Raw genomic sequence first — 23,048 nt, forward strand, 5'->3', positions numbered from 1 at the left:
TTCCCTCAGACAAACGATTTTTTGACGAGCCTAAAAAAAAAAAATCGTACCACAAAAGCTAGAACATAAGCATCAAAATTTCTTGTCCCACTAAAAGATACGTCTTGTCCGATCTTTTGACGAACCAACACAGGAGACTCTATAGTCTACTATGGGAGCCGTCCGAAACAGGGAGAGGGAGGGTGTTTAGTCGCGGCAAGTGCTGCTAAACACTGACAGGTACCTCTAGTTGAGGCATTTAAAAGTGATTAAAGTACTTCTGCCAATCGAGGGATTTTGGGGCTCCGGCATTATTTCACCGCAGCCAGCCATGTGAATGGATGATTCTTTGTTTATGTGATTTTTGGCAGAGTTAGTCGCGATTTGTTAGTGCGTCTCACTTTGTGTTAAAATAATGTCGATGTGAAAGAGCCATGAAGGTGTCTGCAAAACAGTTTTGACTGCCAATTTGTCAAGATGGCACGAATGAACCAGGATTAACCCCTGGAACAAAGAGCAGTGTCCCCTGAGTGAGAAAAAATAGGTACAATGGATATAAAAAGTCTACACACACCTGTTATAATGCCATATTTCTCACATGCTAAGGGCTTATTTACATGAGCGTATATCGGTCAGGTTTTCATGCCCGGCCGATATACACTTCCATCTAAGCAGTCCCCCCCCCCCCCCCCCCCACCAGCTTTCTGCCTCTCTCCACCGGTCCGGCGTTTGCAATGGGAGGAGCTAAGCTCTGCTCTGTCCCGCACACTTCCATTGCTGGCTATGGACAAAGGGCGGGGAGGCGGTGGGAGCTTAGCTCGGCCCCCGTCCTGCCCACACCCATTGCAAACTACTCGGAGGGGAGGAGAGAAGCAGAGAACCTGTGAGTGGGAGGGAAGGGGGGGACTGCTTAGATGGAAGCGTAGATTGGCCGACCGTGAAAACACCGGCTCATATAGGCTCGTGGGAATAAGCCCTTAAAAATACAACAAAAATGAATCATTTCAGATGTTTTTTCACCTTCAATGTTACCCTTTAGGTCTGGGGCAGATGGCCGTAAGCATGAAGCGCTGCGGGAGGTCCCACAGCATTTTACAGCGTTTTCACAGCTGTGAATGCGGCCGTGACCCTGCGTACTACCGCATATGGCAGCAAAATTGTACTGCGCGTGACCGCAGTATGCACGGTACACCTGTTTGTTTTTTTCTGTTTATATTTCCCACGCCATCGCTTGGCGATGACACGTATATACCCGCCGCCCATATCCAATGAAACTGTATATCAGCATGGCACATCTTGACTTGGCTATCTTTGCCCACTCTTCCTTGCAAAAGTGCTTCAAATCTGTCAGATTGCGAGGGCATCTCGTGTGTAGCTCCCTTGCAGGTCACCCACAGATTTTCAATGGGATTCAGGCTTGGGCTCTGGCCGGGCCAATCCAAAACTTCGATATTCTTCTGGCAAACCATTCTTTTGGGGATTTGGAGGTCTGCTTTGGGTCGGTGTGCTGAAAGGTGAAATTCCTCTTCATCTTCAGCTTTTTAGCAGAGGCCTTAAGGTTTTGTGCCAAAATGGACTGATATTTGGTACTTGCCAGAAACTCCTGCAGCTCCTTTACTGTTGCTGTCGGCCTCTTTGCAGCCTCCGGCACCAATTTTCTTCTGGTCTTTTCATCAATATTTGAGGGAGTCCAGTTCCTGTTAATCTCACTGTTGTGCTAAATCTAATCCACTTCTTGATGGCCGTCTTCACTGAGTCCCATGGTATTGTACATAAGATAAATGCTTCTGAAATGCAACACAGGAATCTGTCTCCAGTGCAACACCACTTGGGCCCTGTCAGTGTTCCTCCATTATGGTCTATGGCTAGAGCAATACTGATATATTATGGAGGTCTCAGAAGAGGCTCTTGACATGCAGTGTTTTTGTTGTCCTCAGAGGGGTCCCAGTTACCCACCAGAAGTGAAAAAATTTTTACTCTTACTTTAATGAGGGGCTCTGTGAATGTTTCCTGGCAATGACAGTCCTTTCATACTCTGCCTTTCCTGTTCAAGACCCCTCTGCCAAACAGAGCGGAGAGCCTCCGCAAATAGCTTCCATATATAGTGATTATGGGAGGTGCCATTTGTTTGACCTCCCTTGAGTAATTGGACTTTTAACAAACGTATTTTTGGGAGTCTCATATCAAAATAGGGCCTTTCTATTTTGGTGTAGGTCTATAACTGACCATCTACCAGCGGGAAGGGAGGGGCATTTAGGAGCAGATGCCATGTACATGCTGACCATTCCTCCTTTACTGAATGAGATACTCAGAGCAACTGTTGGATACCACAGGATGAATGGCAGTTACGTTGTTATGAAATATTGTGAATTGACTGTGTTGCAATGCATCGTGGGATGTTGCAAAGATGACACAATACTGAGGAATTTGTAGGAATTTGATATTCAGAAATATTCTGGCCAAATGATTAGTAAACTCAAAGTAAAACACACACACATCCTGTAAGAGCAGAAGAGGCAGATAATGTAGAGATTGTTTACACAGTGTCTGTAGATCTGTCAGCCTGTGAGTGCAAGGAGCAGCCTGTGAAGATAGCCCCTCTGCCACAGCTAAAAAACAATGTCCCAGTAACTACAGAAGCTCAATACCTAACAACAGGCAGTGGATTGCAGAGAGTCTGCACTTCAGCCTTGATTTACAGTGGTAAAACAATAACAATTACGGAAAGTCTATTAAAAGTTTGATGAAACATAAACAGGCCATTAGATGAGCATAAGTTGTCTGTGAAGTTAGTGCCCTTTTAAGAGCTACCAAAAAGAGACTAGAAAAACACAGACCATGTCCCAGATCTGTGTTTACTCCACCCATAAGCATGTAACGCCACCTACTTTTGCTAAACAGAGAAGTTTGGGTATTTGTATGATACTTAAGTGGAAGTAGTGGGTGCAACTGTATCTACTACATGATGCTTAGATGACATTAGTCTGACTCCCTACAACCGAGGAACCAGCAGTTAAAGTGATTCTCTAGTTTCAGGACACAATTATGTTCTGGGACCAGAGGAGTTGGTGGTGTATTACCTGCACTTGTTCTTCTCTGCCATCCATCCATCTGATCTGGCAAGTTTGGACCCAGTTTTTGCCCCCCCCAAGATGACCATTCCAATTTCCTATCTAGCTAATGCACACTGTGCACTGCTTTCTGAGTGGCCAATGCTGATCATATGAGCGGCACTGGCCAATCAGAGAGGAGGTATTGTGCATTGGTAAAAAGTACTACCCTTGCACTATGGGGATTAGGTAGTCTGAAGATTGCGTTGGCCATCTTGGATAGCCGAAAATGGGACCTGAAACCAGCAAATCAGGAGGATGGCAAAGATGTACAAGTAATATACTCCACACCCCCTCTGTCATGGGACAGAATGTTATCCTGAAACCAGAGCGGCACTGGCTTTCAATGGAGCCTCTCAGACAGCGCCGTGATTTTCGAGTGGAGCCCGTTCTATTTTGAATGTTTAGCGCACCTCATCAATGAGCGGCAGCAAAAGTAAAGTCGCGGCAAAGCACCATGATTTAAATTGCGTCGCTAACCACAACACCTGTGTGAGAGAGGCCTTAAAGAATCACTTAAAGGGTACCTACAGTTATATTTCAGGTATCAGGTGATATTTCCATGTACAGGGGTATAATCAGACGTGATGTTTTTGCGCTATTCCCATTGCAGTGGAAAAATGCAAGAATGCCCCAACCTAAGGCTTCATTCACACGAGCGTATATATGGCGCGTTTTACGGCCGACCGATATACGCGACCACCTGAGGCTTTGGTTTCCAATGCATTCGTTCACACGGGCGAATATACATTGTGTAAAAATGTCACGCTGTAAAAAATGAAACATACGCAACTGAAATATGGCGGCGGCGAATATACGGTGGGTAAAAATATAGTTCTGGAACTATCTTTTGACTGATATACGGTGGCAGCTCCCATAGACTCCTATCTGAGCTGAGGAAAAAAAGGGAGGGGAGGCAGTTTAGCAGCGTCCAACACTGCGAACAGCTTACAGGTGCCTCAATTTAGGCATTTGAAGGATTTATGCAGTGAGGGTTTTCCGGGGTGCGACGTATTTTTTCGCTAAAAATTTCATTTACGCTAATTATCTCTGGCCATGATCACGGAAAATCATCCATTAATGCAAATTTATGGCGCGGCCGCAAGAACGTAAAAACGCATATGCTCCTGTGAATGAGCCCTAAGGGTATTGAACAACATCATATATCCAGCAGCAGATTTCTAAAGTCCATGTCCAGCTTTAGGTATATAAGTATAATGTATCTGTTACAAAAACCCTAAATATACGGATATAATATAATTTGCAATCAATTCTCATCCATCCGTAAAAGATGTGAAAAACCCAATACAGTAAAAAAAAGGAAAAGTACCAGCGTCGTGCGCTCGTCTCCTACCTGGCTGCTGGCATACTATGTAGAGACAGAAATTTATCGTGAAGCCCCTGGGTCCCAGTGCAAAATCTATAACAGGACCCCACATCTGCACTCACCTTATGTGGTCCAGTGGCCCCCACCAGCACGAGAGCCCAAATGCAACTGCTACCTCTGCATTATCTAGTCTACGCCCCTGTGCAGAGAATAGCCTAATCATGTTCACATCATCTCTCTCATAAGCAATAATAAAAGACAGCGATGTAGCAGAGCTGAGTATGTCATTTGTGTCCATAGCTTCGGTTTTCCCAATGCATATTAAATAATGAACAGTTCAATGACAAATTCAGCTCTGCTACATCTGCGCTATTCACAACAACAACCGTCCTGATCCATCACCTACACATCCGATCACAGATCTACCCATCATCCACAGACCCAGCTTTCCCATATCCCAGCAACTCACGAGATTCCCCCAGGAGTCCGATTGGGTATGAGGCGAGGGACAAATATCTGCAGGTCCCCTGAAGATTACTGCGAAGAACGTCATGTGACCAACAGCTGGTCAATACGGGTCATCTGTCAGAATCTCTATCATGGGAGAGCGAATACCCAAGGAGGGGGATCCCGGCTAGGTGTCACAGTCCCACGGAGCATGGCACAGCGCCCCCAGCTCCTGTACAAGGGTAGCTGGAGCGTGGCTAGTCGTGGTCACAGACTGGCCAATGCAAGACATTGATCCTTGCAAGCTGAGCCCCTTCTTAGAGGAATGAATGAGACCCTGGTAACCGCTGTGAGTGGTAGCAGCACAGAGGATCTGTCTAATAAGATGTCACATGGTGTCTTATAGGGAATGACATTCCCAGAGTGCTTCGCTGAATCCCCCCTGCTGTTAGCAATGCTTGGCGCTTTTAAAGAGACAGTAACTGTATTCAGATGGGGCGGAGGGAGCGTGCTAGAGAGGGAATGCCATGAATGCGGGTGACAGCGCCCCAGTAGTATGTGGTGCTGCCAATTATTAGAATTCCTATGGCAGGTGGAAGCTGTGGTCTGGAGACACTTTAATGGTCGCTTAACTAGCCATTTCCATATGTCAGGTTCTTATCTACAGGGGTGTAACTATAAGGTGGTGCAGAAGGTCCATTTGCACCATATAACGAGATCAGCACTATAAATGACCCCTAATAGTTGGGAGCCCTGGTACAGATTTTGCATTAGACCTCTTTGGAGTGTTGCTTTTTTTGCGCACGCATTGGCGTATTTTACTGTACTTTTTCAGCACGCAAGGCATGTGCATTTGCGCAAAGCAAAAAAATACTGATTGAAAAGGCTAATTAGTCTAATGAATTCCATGTGTTCTTTTTCCTGTGCTATTACACAATTTTCACGCATTTCCTAGCAAAGTTTGTGAGCATTTGCGCATCCCCCATTAAATTCTATGGGGACTTTTGGTGCACAAATCTGCAGAAAAATAGAATGTGCTGGATTTTTTATGGCTGAAATGCACAGGAATAAATATGCGCATGCGAATGAACCCATTGAAATCATTGGGTTCTGTTTTCTGCGTATCGCACGTTCACATTCTGTGTGTATAAATACATGTGTAAATACGCCCGTATGAAGCCGGTCAAAAGCTACATTCACACAGGCGAGAATCTTGTGCGCGTTTTGTGCGTTGTGAGACGTACAAATATAAACTCCAGTCTTTTGAATGGACTAAGGCTGCCTTCACACTGGCGAGAAAATCGCGCGAGATTTGTGCGTTGCGAGGCACACAAATCTCGCCCAAATATGAACCCCATTGATTTGAATGGTGAGTGATGTTTTCCTGCATAGCACCGTGATACGATGCGATGCAGGAAACAAATCGCAGCATGTCCTATCGAGCTGCGAGATCTCGCAGTACAGCGCCATTGTTCTCAACGGGGCTGGTGGCAGCAGCGCTGGCTTCATTGAAAACAATGGGAGAACCTTGCGATCCTCTGCCACGGCCACGGCATTCCCTTCATCTTCCTTGCATTGGCGTGAAAAACAGAAGCTGGCAGGTGTGATCTCGGGCCAAAACCACTGATTTTAATTGATTTCAATGGTTTCGTTTTCACTAGCGGATTCTTGCCCATTAATGTTACCGGTGAGAAAAAATATTACTATCTTCCCACGTTTTTTTCACACCCCTGTGCTATGGTGTGGACTTTAAATGGCTCGAGAAGGGGGAAAAAAATCTATTCATGCCTGACTACGCTCCATAGCAGCGCGTGTAGGTGCGCATACAGCCGTCTGAAACCTGCCACAGGCCAAAAATACACAAACGTGTTTTTCTCCACCCCTATGGGAGAAAATACGGGAAAAATTAAACCACTGATTTCGGAGGGTAGTTGACCATGAATGGGGTAAAAATCTTTTTTTTTTTACCTTTTAAACTCCGCATAAGTTTAAAAAAAAGGGGGAAGACGGGTCCTGCCTTATTTTTCTCGTATGTACCATTAACGGGCGAGAATTCCACTAATGGAAACAAAACCACTGAAATCAATGTCCCTAAGGGCTTAAACAGATGAGCGAAGGCGCAAATACGCTTGCCGCTATGGAGCATATTTGCGCCTGAACAAGATTCTTTTTTTTTTTGCACACGTGATAAAAAAATAGGGATATATGTCCTGCCCGATCTTTTCTTGCACACAGTAAAACTACGTGCAAGAAGGATAGGTCAAGGCCTATATTTTCTTGCGCGTAGTAATATGAGAGTCACGCTAGTCAAAACCAAACTATTAAAAATCAGTGATTTAACCCTTTGCAATCCAATTTTGGATTCAGGGTTTCCTAGGGAGTTTTCTCTTTCCGCCATTATACAATGGCGCCACCTGCAGGCTTGAGCCAGTACTGCGGTATTGGATATGCTGGAGAGGCCCCCGACAACAAAGCGGCCAGTAAGATACAGTAAGAATACCCTGCTGGACGTCTTCCAACATCGGAAGCTGTACAGCATTCAATCAGAATGTCTTTAGACGTCAGACAGTGGATTGGAAAGGGTTAACCGTGCCACCTGAAGAGATCACAGTCGTGTTTAAGCCCCTCTAGGAAGCTGAGCCTGGCATTGTCATGGGGATACTATGGATTGTACAGTTATAGGGGTCCAGTTCTTATCACTGTTATGGGGGTTATGTTGGCTAGCACTTTTAGGCCTGTTTCCCATCGCATGATTTTTTAGCCCGTGTGAAAAAGGCCTTAGGGTAGAAAATCAGTGAGTGCAGTGAAAGTGAATGAAAACGCATGATTATGAAAATAATAATTTTAAAGGTTTCATTCTCATTTGCAATGTTTTCACGCCTGCGATGCTGCGTGAAAAAATAACCGCAGCAGGTCTTATCTTTCTGCAGTATTGCTCATTGTCTTCAATGGGAGAATATCACCAATCCTTCATCCAGGGGTTTCACCTTGTTCGCAATGGGGCTGGTGGCAGCAGCAGCGCTGGCCCCATTGAAAACATAGGGAGAATATCGCGATCTCCTGCCGCTGCTGTGACAGCAACAGCAGGGGATTCCTTCATCCCCTTGGGGAGTCCCCTCATCACTAAACACTCTGCCGCTGCTGTCACAGTGTTCAATGATGAGGGGACTCCCCGTGGGGATGAAGGAATTGCCTGCCGCAGCTGTCACAGCAGCATCAGGAGATCGCGATGTTCTCCCTATGTTTTAAATGGGGCCGGCGCTGACCCATTGAAAGCAATGGGATGAAAATGTCTTGCATCCAGGGGTTTTTAGAAAGTTTGCGAGTGCGCAGGGACCCTTACGGGGCAATGTGGTTGGCAATGTTATGGATGAACTGTGGCTGACATTGTTATGGTGACACCAAGTCTGACATTATGAGGACAAAGTGCAAAGTGGCTGGTTGTATAATGGGGAGTGTCACTGATGTGGGCCTACTCTTAGGCCTCTCTCACACAGGCGTTCCAGAAAGCGCTGCGGCAGCTGCGGCCGACGGCGGAGTTTAGCATACCTCAGTATGGATGAGGGTCGCTAAACGTCAAATATAGAACAGATGCCACTCGGAAATTGCAGCGCCGGAAAGCGCTGTGATCGAGCCGCTGTCTGAGAGGCTCCATTGAAAACAATGGGAGCGTTATACCGTGATTGCGGTAAATTAGCACCGCGCTAATTGCGGTAAAAAAACGTCTGTGTGAGGAAAGCCTTATGGAGACACGCTCAAATATTTGTTATTTCCTGGCAGATCACTCACATATAAAGAGCTTCCTCCAAGAGTGAGTGCACTGCTGTGGGGGCACTGAGGCTACCATTGTCATTGGGGATTGCACTGTTAAGGGGATCCTGTTGTTATCACTGTTATGGGGGCTACGTGGCTGGTACTATTATGGGGCAATGTGTCTTGTACTGTTATGGAAGATCTATGGCTGACATTATTGGGCACTGATTCTGACCTTGTGAGGAAGACGGAGTGGCTGGCTGTGTTATGGGGGGGGGGGTCAATAATGGGGGCCTACTGTTATGGGGACATTTATTTCTGTGCTGATCATGGGTAGAGCAAGAACTCCTCCAAAAGGAACTGCACTGCTAAAGGGACACCAAGGCTGGCATTGCCATGGGGACACTGCGGATCGCACTGATATACAGGACCTGCTGTTATCACAATTATGGGGGTTATGTTGGCAATGTTATGGATGTACTATGGCTGGTATGAGAGATCTGTAGTTGGAACTGTTTTAGGGCACTGTGACTGGCACTTTTATGGAGGAACTGTGTTTGCATTGTTATGGGGGCACTGGAGCTTGAGATTGTGTCTTGTATCACTATAGGAGCACTGGAGCTTCAACTGTTATGGGGGCATTAAAGCTGACATTGTTATGGGGGCATTGTGGTTGTCATTGGTATAGAGCTTGTACGGTTATGGTGGCACTGTGCCTTGCACTATTAGAGGGCACTGTGGGTTGCACTGTTATGGGGGAACTGTAGCTGGCATTGTTATGAGGTCGCTGTAGCTTGAACTGTTATGGGGCACTAAAGCTGGCATTGTTATAGGGGCACTGCAATTGTCGTTGCTATGGAGGTTCTACGGCTTGTAGTGTTATGGAGGCACTGTATCTTGCACTGTTATGGGGGCACAGCACTTCTGAAAGTAAAGGTACTTGAAATATTTGCTCTCGCTCTCATCTCCAAGTCCAACCATAGACAGTAACAACCAGTCTTGCATTTTGACTGCCTGTAAATAAGGACACCTGGTAGCCAATGAGCTTAGCTCAGCGAGCGCCACGTATCAACTAATAGCAGCCAATCAGAGTTCAGCTTTCATGTTGTAGCCTGCACTGGAGATATGAGTCGTGGGTTCTAGTTCCAGTGTTAATCCTTCATACCTGACACCCAGTATACGACATCCCAATCATGGTTAATGAGCCTCAGCGACATACATATTGCACCCTCATCAGGATTAGTTGTGCCAGCCCCCTTCATAGCCCGGACCGTAACAGGAAACATCTGGAGCAGGGGCGGGAAGTGAACCCATTATCACATACAAGGCATGGCTGAAGCATCGATGCTCAGGGATGAGTTTATGGGTTACTTTTGTTCAAAGGTGATCTTAAAATAGAAGGAGGCTCAGATCTTCCGTATTGTGAACAGTCTGTACTGAGCAGGTGCCGCCGCCAGGGTGGAAAAACCTCTGAAAAGGTCACAGTCAATCACTTTTTGTACTTAAAGGGCCTGTACCAAATTTGCAGGTTATCACCTATCCACAGTATAGGGGATAACTTGCTGATCAGTAAGGGTCTCACCGCTGAAACTCCCGCAGATCTCGAGAATGGAACCCCCCAAGTCCTGTTTTGCTTGCCACTACGGGGGTCGCTTCTTCCCCCGCAGTGACGTCATCCTGAAGGGAGCTCTGGCCGAGCAGAGCCAGTTAATAGAACCCTAGTGCATTGGTGTGACCAGCGCTCCATTCAGTCGCTGCCTCACAGCAGGGGGTGCAGTAACCCCATAGTGAGGAGGACGGAGGACACGGGACCCACAATGCATCCACATTCACTATTGGCCCCATTATACCTCCTTACTCGTATGGTGCCTGAGCGTGTCATTCTTTAAAGGGGTTGTCCAGTTGTAAACTATTAATAGCCTATCAACAGGATAGGTCATCAATGGCAGATCAGCTGGTGTCTGCCACCTGGGAACCCCAACGATTAGGTCTTCGCCAGACCAGTGTCTTTGCAAATTGAGCTGGTTTCTGCAGGAGGCAGACAGCTCTGTTCTCACTGCAGTGGCCAGGCTTGGTATTACTGGCAAAGTTCCCACTGCAGTAAGTGGGAATTTAATAATAATCTTTATTTGTATAGCACCAAATTATTCCACAGCGCTTGGGTGATATTCATAAAATGTTTTACATCAGTTTCTGGTTTTAAAAAGTTACACATTTTTTGCGCAAGCAGATATTTGCACAAAAATTTGCGTCTTTTCTCCTTTGTGTGCCAGGCCCACAAATTTAGTTTTTTAAGAATAAGCGGAGCTGGTCAGGAAGAGGCGTTGCCATACGGACTGACAGATTTATGTATAATTTACATCAAAAGCTGGCGCAAATTGTATTAGAAATGTCGGACCTGGCGTACATTTCTCTGAAGGTGCACGGAGGAGCCAAGGATGCGCCTCCTTATGTATTAAATGCACAGCATGCCAGGGTTAATTGTACTAAGTCCGGTTTCAGATATGTCAGACTTAAAGGGGTTGTCCCGCGCCGAAACGGGTTTTTTTTTTTTTCAACCCCCCCCCCCGTTCGGCGCGAGACAACCCCGATGCAGGGAAGTAAAGAAAGTTTACCGGAGCGCTTACCTTAATCCCCGCGCTCCGGTGACTTCAATACTTACCGCTGAAGATGGCCGCCGGGATCCTCTGTCTTCGTGGACCGCAGCTCTTCTGTGCGGTCCACTGCCGATTCCAGCCTCCTGATTGGCTGGAATCGGCACGTGACGGGGCGGAGCTACACGGAGCCGCTCTCTGGCACGAGCGGCTCCATAGAAGACTGCTGAAGACCCGGACTGCGCAAGCGCGGCTAATTTGGCCATCGGAGGCCAAAAATTAGTCGGCACCATGGAGACGAGGACGCTAGCAACGGAGCAGGTAAGTAAAAAACTTTTTATAACTTCTGTATGGCTCATAATTAATGCACAATGTATATTACAAAGTGCATTATTATGGCCATACAGAAGTGTATAGACCCACTTGCTGCCTCGGGACAACCCCTTTAATAAATTTCCCCTTTGCTGTAATACCAAGCTTGGCCACTGCAGTGAGAACAGAGCTGTCTGTTTCCTGCAGAAATAAGCTAAGTGCATGAGCACAACGCCTGGTGAACAACTTATCTGCAGAGGTCCTGATAGCACACCTCCACCGATCTACTATTGATGGCCTATCCTAAGGAAAGGCCAGCGATAGTTTAAAATGTGACTACCCCTTTAAGGTTGACACGCCTTAAAAATTTTCTTCAACAGGAATTGTTCATTATTGGGTTTCCCCTCATCTGCAGTGGTAAACATTCTCGTTCAACATGGAAATTAGATAAACCACATGTGATCCAAGGTCTTACGAAACACTAGAATCAACTTTATAGAACTTTAGCATCGGACTCTGGTTCCTGCTGCTGGAATGACTCCTAGGGGGGACAATCTGTCCAACATATGACTTTGGGCCATGCGTGTTTGGCCCAGTTGAAGCTGGATTTAGAATTTAACAGGTGGCATCCTGTAGTTAGATCTTCCTTCTACATCAACTTCAGTGACATTGAATGTTAAATCTGCGTGCCTGACACATAGAGAGGATGGGGGAAGTAATGTAATAGTGCTTCTGCCACTGCTTGTGTACCAGGCATGTCACTCAGGCTGTAAGGTGCATTCACATGGGCAATTTCCATGCACGATATCTATGCAATGCGAGATTTACAGGAATTGCACATGAAAAGAATTATATTTAATGGGTTAATGTACATGGGTGATTTATCTCTCACAGTGATGCCGCAAGATGCAAGAGATGCAACATGTCTAGAGATGAGCGAGCGTACTCGGAAAAGCACTACTCGCTCGAGTAATTTGCTTTATCCGAGTATCGCTGTGCTCGTCCCTGAAGATTCGGGTGCCGGCACGGAGCAGGGAGCTGCAGGGGAGAGCGGGGAGGAACGGAGGGGAGATCTTTCTCTCCCTCTCTCCCGCCCGCTCTCCCCTGCTCCCCGCTGCGACTCACCTGTCAGCCGCAGCGGCACCCGAATCTTCAGGGACGAGCACAGCGATACTCGGATAAAGCAAATTACTCGAGCGAGTAGTGCTTTTCCGAGTACGCTCGCTCATCTCTAGACATGTCCTATTCTTGGCCGACTCTGTTCAAGAATTGACCAATATTCCCTATGGGAGCCAAAACAAATATTGCATTGCACTCACGTGTAAACGCGGGTTTAATGCAACTGTGATGTGATTTTCCTTATTTACTATAGAAACAACATGCGATTTTTCGTGCATCGGTTTCACGCATGTGAAAATTGCATTAAAAATTGCGGGTTGACAAGTACTAAAATCACCTGTTTAAGGGCTTATTCAGACGAACATATTTACGGCATCCCTCTCTGCAGGGGGAGGAGGCTGGAAGAGCCGGGAGCAGTGCACTGAGCTCCCGCCCCCTCGCTGCCTCCTCTCTGCCCCTCGGCACTATTTGCAATGGGCGGGGGCAGAGCTAAGTCTCGGGAGTTGGCCCCACCCCCATCCCGCTCTCTCCTATTGCAAATAGTGCCAAGGGGCGGAGAGGAGGCGGAGAGGGGGCGGGAGCTCAGAGCACTGTTCCCAGCTCTTCCAGCCTCCTCCCTCTGCAGAGAATGACGCCGTATATCGGCCAGTGTGAATACGCGGCCTATATACGGTCATCTGAATAAGCCCTAAGTCTATAGGTGCGTATAAAAAATTGGATTACACTCATTTGATGCAATTGCGATCTATTTTTTTATCTGTAACCTTAACCCTTTCCAATCCACTGTCTGACCTCTGAAGACATTATGATTTAAGGCTGTACAGCTCCAATGTTGGAAGACGTCCGTCGGGGTTCTTTTACTGTATATTGCCAGCTTCTCTGCTGTCGGAGCCTATCCAACGTGTCACCTCATGCAGTACTGGCTTTAGTAGCCAGCATATAGCGCCATTGTATAACGGCAGAAAAAGAGCAAGCCCCCTAGGAAAACCTGGATACAAATTGGATTGGAAAGGGTAAAGGGAAGTGTGGAGAATGCATTGTTTATATATATATATATATATATGTAAAAATCAGAGGCAAAACAAATGAAAATTGCACAGAAAAATTGCAAAAACGCATAAAAATCATATAAAAATTGTATGAAAAAAAATCGATGTGATTTTTCAGGACTAAAAGTAAATATCCGTGTGAATATACCCTTAGGCTACTCTCAGGGGGGTCTCACATGAACGGATTTTAATTGCGGAATCCGCAATTGCAGTCTGTGCAGAATATCTACTGTAAAATGTAGGCATTGAAAGGCATATATTTTTGATTTTTCATTTACACTCGAGGGTACGATTCGCATATTCCACGAAGGGAAGAAAAATCGCGGCATGCTCTATTTTACACATATTCCGCACAGATAGCCACCATTGAAGTCAATGGATGCGAGTGTTCCGTTGCTCATACGCAATTAACATTGTGTAGAGACGGCGGAAACGCTTGCAACGTCAAAGGAAAAGCCAGAAATCCCGGCTGAAGGTGAGAGGGAGATCATTTTTCCGTGCGGACAATACACTGCGCATAGGGTACATCTGCGTGCAAAAACGCTCGCATCCGTCAGCTTCCGCGATCATTTGCAATTACTTTCTGCAAAGGACCGCAGGTCTTTCACTGTGGAAATCAGCATGCGGAATCCGACCCATTCGCGTGAGTCTGGCCTGAGCCTCCATTGATTTCAATGGGGTTTCTCCGAAGAGACTTTTAGTGCAACTTTTCTAATGCCGCGCTAAACAAATGCTGTTTGTTCTATTTCAGTGCGATGCAGCGCTTTTTAACACACCGCATCATCCACTGCAATGATGTTGAACGCAGTTCTAAAATGCATAGAATTCCCTTCTGTAAAAACATATTAGCAAACAAATAGAGGCTTGATAAAATGTATCAAAACACATAAAATGTATCAGTTTTGTTTTCCAGGCAGTTTAGTTGTGCTAGAATGAATACAATTGCAACAAACCCTCAGCTGTGAGATGTATTCGGTCAGGAAAGGGTCTCAGATGCTGAACGTGCGCAACCTGTGTTACTATCGGTAGTTAAAGGGGACACTTAGGCCAGCTGCGCACGGGCGGGTCGGATTCCGCATGCGTCATCATCTAGCGATGACGCGTAATCCGCAGTCTTTCCGCAATGTCATTGTGGAAGTTTCGCGGATCGCACGGCTTCCATTGACTTCAATGGAAGTCGTCCGCCTGGAATCTACGCAATAGTAGAACATGCTGCGATTTTTCCTCCGTGAGCGGAAAATCACAATTGATTTCCGCTTGTGTAGAGGAATAAGCGATTTTTAATAGCGTGTTATGGGTAGTATTTGCTGGAGAGTATGGAGGCGGACGCCTGCTCCGAATTCCATAATGCAAATCCACCCGTGTGCAGGCGGCCCTAACTGCCAGGATGGGGCAATCTCAGACAGCTGCAGCAGTATTGCTGCTGTATATACAGTAGGATTCATGCTAATTGCTCAGTCATGGTAATGTTAAGACTGTTACATGTGATCCCCATTACATAATACCCCGGGCTCCTGACATACTATTACATGAAATTGCAGGCGATATTTGCCTTATGCTTGTAGTGTCGGGCCTGAAGTGAACGCTGCATGACACAGAATAGAACAGTCCACATCCTGCAAGTAAACAGAGCAAGAATGTGTCTGTTAGAAAGCGGATAAGATGCTCATGGCCCTGTCTGCTTTATGTCTGCAGCTGGGAGATGTCATAGAACAGACATCTCCACACAATAAACCATTGCTTCATAACACTGAGCACAACTGCCAGTAACTTACACTAAGTGACAACCCCCATATACAGTCATGGTATTCACTATATATATATCAGACATTCAGATCAATCCCTGACTTCTTACATAGGATCAGTATTATAGTAGTTATATTCTTGTACATAGGAGGCAGTATTATAGTAGCTATATTCTTGTACATAGGGAGCAGTATTATGGTAGTTATATTCTTGTACATAGGGGGCAGTATTATAGTAGTTATATTCTTGTACATAGGAGGCAGTATTATAGTAGTTATATTCTTGTACATAGGAGACAGTATTATAGTAGTTATATTCTTGTACATAGGAGGCAGCATTATAGCAGTTATATTTTTGTACATAGGGGGCAGTATTATAGTAGTTATATTCTTGTACATAGGGGCAGTATTATAGTAGTTATATTCTTGTACATAGGAGGCAGCATTATAGCAGTTATATTTTTGTACATAGGGGGCAGTATTATAGTAGTTATATTCTTGTACATAGGGAGCAGTATTACAGTAGTTATATTCTTGTACATAGGGGGCAGTATTATAGTAGTTATATTCTTGTACATGGGGGCACTATTACAGTAGTTATATTCTTGTACATAGGGGGCAGTATTATTGAAGTTATATTCTTGTACATAGGGGGCAGTATTATAGTATTTATATTCTTGTACATAGGGGGCAGTATTATAGTAGTTATATTCTTGTACATAGGAGGCAGTATTATAGTAATTATATTCTTGTACATAGGGGGCAGTATTATAGTAGTTATATTCTTGTACATGGGGGCACTATTACAGTAGTTATATTCTTGTACATAGGGAGCAGTGTTATAGTAGTTATATTCTTGTACATAGGGGGCAGTATTATAGTAGTTATATTCTTGTAAATAGGGGGCAGTATTATAGTAGTTATATTCTTGTACATAGGAGGTAGTATTATAGTAGTTATATTCTTGTACATAGGAGCAGTATTATAGTAGTTATATTCTTGTACATAGGGAGCAGTATTATAGTAGTTATATTCTTGTACATAGGAGGCAGTATTATAGTAGTTATATTCTTGCACATAGGGAGCAGTATTATAGTAGTTATATTCTTGTACATAGCGGGCAGTATTATAGTAGTTATATTGTTGTACATAGGAGACAGTATTATAGCAGTTATATTCTTGTACATAGGGGGCAGTATTATAGTAGTTATATTCTTGTACATAGGGGGGCAGTATTATAGTAGTTATATTCTTGTACATAGAGAGCAGTATAATAGTAGTTATATTCTTGGACATAGGGGGCAGTATTCTAGTAGTTATATTCTTGCACATAGGAGGCAGTATTATAGTAGTTATATTCTTGTACATAGGGCACAGTATTTTAGTAGTTATATTCTTGTACATAGGAGGCAGTATTATAGTAATTATATTCTTGTACATAGGGGGCAGTATTATAGTAGTTATATTCTTGTACATAGGAGGCAGTATTATAGTAATTATATTCTTGTACATAGGGGGCAGTATTATAGTAGTTATATTCTTGTACATAAGGGCAGTATTATAGTAATTATATTCTTGTACATAGGGGGCAGTATTATAGTAGTTATATTCTTGTACATAAGGGCAGTATTATAGTAGTTGTATTCTTGTACATAGGTGGCAGTATTATAGTAGTTATATTCTTGTACATAGGAGGAAGTATTATAGTAGTTATATTCTTGTACATAGGGGACAGTCTTATAGTAGTTATATTCTTGTACATAGGGGGCAGTATTATAGTAGTTATATTCTTGTACATAGAGGGCAGTATTATAGTAGTTATATTCTTATACATAGGAGGCAGTATTATAGTAGTTATATTCTTGTACATAGGGAGCAGTATTATAGTAGTTATATTCTTGTGAATAGGGGCAGTATAATAGTAGTTATATTCTTGTACATAGGGGGCAGTATTATAGTAGTTATATTTTTGTACATAGGGGGTAGTATTATAGTAGTTATATTCTTGTATATAGGGGACAGTATTATAGTAGTTATATACTTGTACATAGGGGGCAGTATTATAGTAGTTATATTCTTGTACACAGAGGACAGTATTATAGTAGTTATATTCTTGTACATAGGAGGCAGTATTATAGTAGTTATATTATGGTACATAGGGGGCAGTATTATAGTAGTTATATTCTTGTACATAGGAGGCAGTATTATAGTAATTATATTCTTGTACATAGGGGGCAGTATTATAGTAGTTATATTCTTGTACATAAGGGCAGTATTATAGTAGTTGTATTCTTGTACATAGGGGGCAGTATTATAGTAGTTATATTCTTGTACATAAAGGGCAGTATTATAGTAGTTGTATTCTTGTACATAGAGGGCAGTATTATAGTAGTTATATTCTTGTACATAGGGGACAGTATTATAGTAGTTATATTCTTGTGAATCGGGGGCAGTATTATAGTAGTTATATTCTTGTACATAGGAGGCAGTATTATAGTAGTTATATTCTTGTGAATAGGGGGCAGTATTATAGTAGTTATATTCTTGTACATAGGGGGTAGTATTATAGTAGTTATATTCTTGTATATAGGGGACAGTATTATAGTAGTTATATACTTGTATATAGGAGGCAGTATTATAGTAGTTATATTCTTGTACACAGAGGACAGTATTATAGTAGTTATATTCTTGCACATAGGGGGTAGTATTATAGTAGGTATATTCTTGTACATAGGGGGCAGTATTATTGTAGCTATATACTTGTACATAGGAGGCAGTATTATAGTAGTTATATTCTTGTACATAGGGGCAGTATTATAGTGGTTATATTCTTATACATAGGGGACAGTATTATAGTAGTTGCGAACACCGTGTGGCGCAGAGTGTTAGGGCAGCACAAATGCAGTCTTATGCTCTCGCTCATGACCCGAAGCCAGCTCAAGGTTGACTCAGACCTCCATCCTTCGAAGTACCCAGCTTGCTGGGGGGTAAAAGATGACTGGGAAAGGCAATGGCAAACCACCCCACAAAAACAGTTTGCCAAAAAAATGTCTTGTGAAAAATCACAATTGCTTGCCAGTGAAAAATTTGCACAATTTTAACATGAGAAGGTTAAGCCATACCCCTAAAATAAGCCCTGGCTGCATTCCCTGAAAAAAACATGGAATACTTACCTAGCAGGCTGGTTCGGGTCCTCCTGCTGCTATCCGGAACTCCGCCAGGCATCCTGTAGTCCTTGTTCACCCACAGAAGATCACTTCCTGGATGCGGGATTCAAAAATCCTGCCTCCAGGAAGCGATGGCTCTAATTAGTTCATCCAGTGCTACTCAGCCAATCAATGCAGTGCTTGATGAGGTAATGTGAGAGCTGTGATTGTTTCATCCACCTCTGCTTTGATTGGCTGAGCAGAGTTTGAAGACCCAATCACGCTGTGGAGGCGGGATTTATGAATTGGCCAATCAGTGTCGCAGCTCAGCCAATTCATAAATCCTGCCTCCACAATGTGATTGGTTCTTCAAACTCTGTTCAGCCAATATGGGTCTCTATAGACACAGAACGCAAACAAACTCTGTGTTTAGTTTTATCCAGCAGTCAATGTGTTACTCCAGTCCTTTAGTTTTTTTTCTACTACAAATGATAAATTAAGCATTTCACTTGCGTAAAATATATTTTGTGTGCTTAAATATGACATTTTCAGCCACAATATTGATTTTGTCAGCAACAAGAGGTTTTAGTTCCAAGTATATGCTGCAATATCACCATTGCCAAGCTCTGTGAACCTCCCATTCAACTCAACCACAGGAAACTTGTTTGTCCTGCTTAAAGGGAATCGGTCACATCCCCACAGCACCATAACTTAGTCTACGCTGCTGCGGGGACATGACAGCTTCCCTTTAAAATGTATTATGTATCACAATTGATGATGTAGCTCACAAAACTGATTTTGCGCAACAATCACCTTCATTTTGCAACGTCTACATCTGTATTCTCAGCCATTCACTTTGTATTAAAATAAGGTATGCTATAGCAGTTGATGGTATAAAGTATGTCTGTACAAGTTTGTGGCCTATGGTCCTCTTCTGTCAACCAGGTGTTCTGACTACCACAAGTGACTATATGTAATGATGCAAGAAGAACGCTTGATTTCACAAGTTCCTGACCGCACGCCAACCAGCTGCTTTCAGAGCTCACCCATTTACTGCAATACGGATAAGGAAATGTGCAAACCGGAAAAAAACTATATCTCCCCCTAAACATCATGTATCATAGGCAAACTAGTAAAAACAACTAAAGAACATGTGTATACATTATAAGGGCCATAAAAGAGCAATTCCAGACACAGCTGATGATAATCTCAATGATACAGGAACCGTTCTTCTTTTTGTTTGTTTTAATTCTTTATTTAAACTTTTTTCAAGTACGTAACAAAAAAAAATCCCGCATGGGGAGACAACATTAAAACACATACTTTGATTCAAGACCTGACAAACTTTGACCTAGACGAGAGCAGAGGTCTAGTACTCTGCGTAGCCCCTGATTATCGTCCGTGGTTAAAGCGTCAGGTTTGTCGTTTACTCTAGGTATGCCTTAAGGGCTAACCTGTGTGATATGAACAAACCATACATAGTGAACACTTAGAAAAGGGTAGAAAGAAGAAAGAAAGGTGAAAGACAGTCCTATAAGAGACTGAATTTGAAAAAGAGAAAAGGAAAAGAATACAAATAAACAAACCCAAAAAAAGGAAGGGGGTAGACCAAGGTCGTGTCTGATCACCTCTTCCATATGAGGAGCGTCCACATGGCCCACCCCGGTCCTCATCTCTCAGCATCGACTCCTCCTTTCCCTATCAGAGATCCTAATCGGAACTGGTGCACTCTGGAAGCTAACCCAGAAGGACTAAGTTTAGTACCTTAAGTCATGCCTATCCTGTAGGAAGGCTGTGAGTTCCTCCATCCATTGGATCTCCTCCACCTTATGTATCCATTAAGCCAGTGAAGGAGGAGAAGACAACTTCCAGAGTGCAGGGATACGTGCCACATTAATAACGTGTATGGATTTGTGGTGTGTGCCTAGAGGTAGGTCAGAGAGATGGAATAAGTATAATGTCGGACATTCTGATGTGTGCACGGTGTAGTATCTTCCTGATAATGGCGTGTACCATCTTCCAGTAATTGCCTATTAATGGACATTCCCAAAAAATGTACCTACCTCTGAGCCGTAGCACTAGCACAACTGGGACGAGGAAGGATGGATTTTGTGTAACTTGTAGGATACCATTTACCATCTTGATAGTAGCCTAAAGCTTGCTTCATGATATCTACTTGCGATGGAAGATTTATGTGTCAACTCAAACCTGGGCTGTGGAGAGGTGCGAGCAAGCTCTCGTTCCCATTTGATCAAATAGAAGAGTTTGTAGTCCTGAAGCTAAGAAATCAGCAGGTCATATATCAGTGATAGTGAGTGCTGAATGGGACCCTGTCCTAGACATGTTCTCTCAAATATTGAGAGCGAATGTAGTGAGGAGAAAAATATATCAACCGCGTTCCAAGAGGATCCTTATAGAGGAAAGTGAGGGACTGACATTGGGAGGAAGAGGTTAAACCGAGAAATAAACCCTAACGTCTTGGAAGCTCAGCAGAGGTCACAGGGTCCCACACAATTTAAGCCTATGATGTGTATGTGATTCTAATATGAAATATAGGGAGCTTACATGGATAGTGGCGTATGCGCAATAGATTATACAGGATGCTGTCTGTTGGCGTAGTGAGATCATGGCGCCGGGACGTGTGGACGGGGAAAACACACCATGCTATTACGGGGTATGTTAGTCTGGTATGTACGCATAAAGGTCTGCATTGACTTCAGCTGATGTCATTTTAATGTGATTTGGGGAAGTTGTTTCTATATTTGTTATACATACTGTGGGCACTATGGGTGTAGCTTTATGCTTGATGAAGAACTGAACAGAGGTCGAAACGTGGCATTTTAGACTATGGAAGAATAAAGATTTGGAATTTATTTGCACCTCTACATGCTGCCACAAGTGTTGATTTATTACACAATTGTCTTCTGGCTTTGCATCTCGTTAGCCCTACCCATGTTGGGTTTAAGTGAGTGTTGCTGACAACTTCTGCTTCTAGACACGGTCCCAGACAAGATGATATTGGAAGTAAAGATTTTATTCCATAAAGAAGAGATTCATACAACGCTCTTCTGTGCACACAGGCGCCCTTGTCAAGTACCAAATATTGAAAGTGGTCTACAAAAGCCTCTTGCTGAAGGAAGGTATCCCAAAAAATGTGCTACTTGTATGGTTCTCCTAAAGTCCAGGGGACAGGGTCCATCAGATCTGCCTTGAACATCCATTCAGAGCCCAATAAGAAATGTACCACATGGTATTTTCCAACGAGGCACCATATGTGCAAAGATCCAGAAGACAGCCCAATAAGAAATTGCGGGTTCCCCAATATTGGAAAGGCAGGTGAGGGAGAGGGTGATAAAGTTTCTTTGGGGAACAGTCTCCTGCATAGGGAGAGAGTAGGTCCTATCATTGGGTGTGTTCGTAATGTGGACTGAAGAGGAGTAGACACCCAAGTAAAAAGGTGTAGGGGAGTTGGGGTAAAGGTGTGTTCAATAGCAACCCACTGTTTTATGGAGTCATTTCTACACCAATCTACCACTCTTTGTAGTATTGAAGCCTTTTCAAAGCGCTATATATCTGGTAGCCCTCCCTACCACCCTCCTTAGACTTCAGGAGACAAAGGATGGTTCACGAAAGTCAAGGTTTCTTAGCCCAAGTTTTATCAGGTCTGATGAGATAGAGTTGAAGAAGCGGCTCCTATGTACAAGAATATAACTACTATAATACACGGACCGATGTTGCACTTTTCTAAATGTGATTTTCTATGCGAATGTGATGCGATTTATGACAACATCGCATCACGATGCTAAACACGCGATTTCCATATGTGTGAATTGCATCACAATCAGATGAAACTCGCACTTATATGAAAGTGCAATGTGATTTTTTTTTTAACTACGCTTTAGCAAATAATGGCCAAGTCTTCTGCAATCTCACAGAAAAATAGGATATGCTGCGTTTTTTCGCATCTCACAGCATCATTGAAAACAATAGATTCTATTTCGCAGCTCGTTACGCCCAAAACACGCTTGGAAAAGTCGCCCGTGTGAATCCAGCCTCAGTGTGCCCAAAATCTGTTGCCTTTGGAAGTAACAAAACCAGTGTGTAGACCACTGAAGCAATATAACTCTTGGAGTCAGAAAGCAGGTTCACCATTAGTTCAGTCTTGTGGAAGACTGATGAAGATTTGGAGATACAGAACATCTAGTTTTGGTGATTTGTTTGTGGTATCTTGGATGTTTTATTGGATGTTTGATTGAGAAAAATGTATTCCACGCAAGATAAAGACTAGAGATGAGCGAGCATACTCGCTAAGGGCAATTGCTTGAGCGAGCATTGCCCTTAGCGAGTACTTGCCCGCTCGAGAGAAAAGGTGCGGGTGCCGGCGCAGGGGAGCGGTGAGTTGCGGCAGTCAGCAGGAGGGAGCGGGGGGGAGAGAGAGATCTCCCCTCTGTTCCTCCCTGCTCTCCC

General features: G+C 43.9%; 1 protein-coding gene across 2 annotated transcripts in view; it reads right to left on the reverse strand.

The window, feature by feature from the left end:
• Positions 1-23,048, reverse strand: part of RCSD1 (RCSD domain containing 1) — a 79,686-nt gene that overhangs the window by 33,910 nt on the left and 22,728 nt on the right. The window contains exon 1 of one of the 2 annotated variants that reach the window (XM_066599368.1): positions 4,886-5,026. The exons of the other annotated variant lie outside the window; for it this stretch is intronic. Coding sequence (XP_066455465.1) covers positions 4,886-4,969 — 84 coding nt within the window. The 5' untranslated portion in view covers positions 4,970-5,026. Of the gene's footprint in view, positions 1-4,885; positions 5,027-23,048 lie in introns of those variants that run through there. 2 annotated transcript variants of the gene reach the window in all.

Source organism: Eleutherodactylus coqui, chromosome 4, assembly GCF_035609145.1.
Source record: "Eleutherodactylus coqui strain aEleCoq1 chromosome 4, aEleCoq1.hap1, whole genome shotgun sequence".
NCBI lineage: Eukaryota > Metazoa > Chordata > Amphibia > Anura > Eleutherodactylidae > Eleutherodactylus > Eleutherodactylus coqui.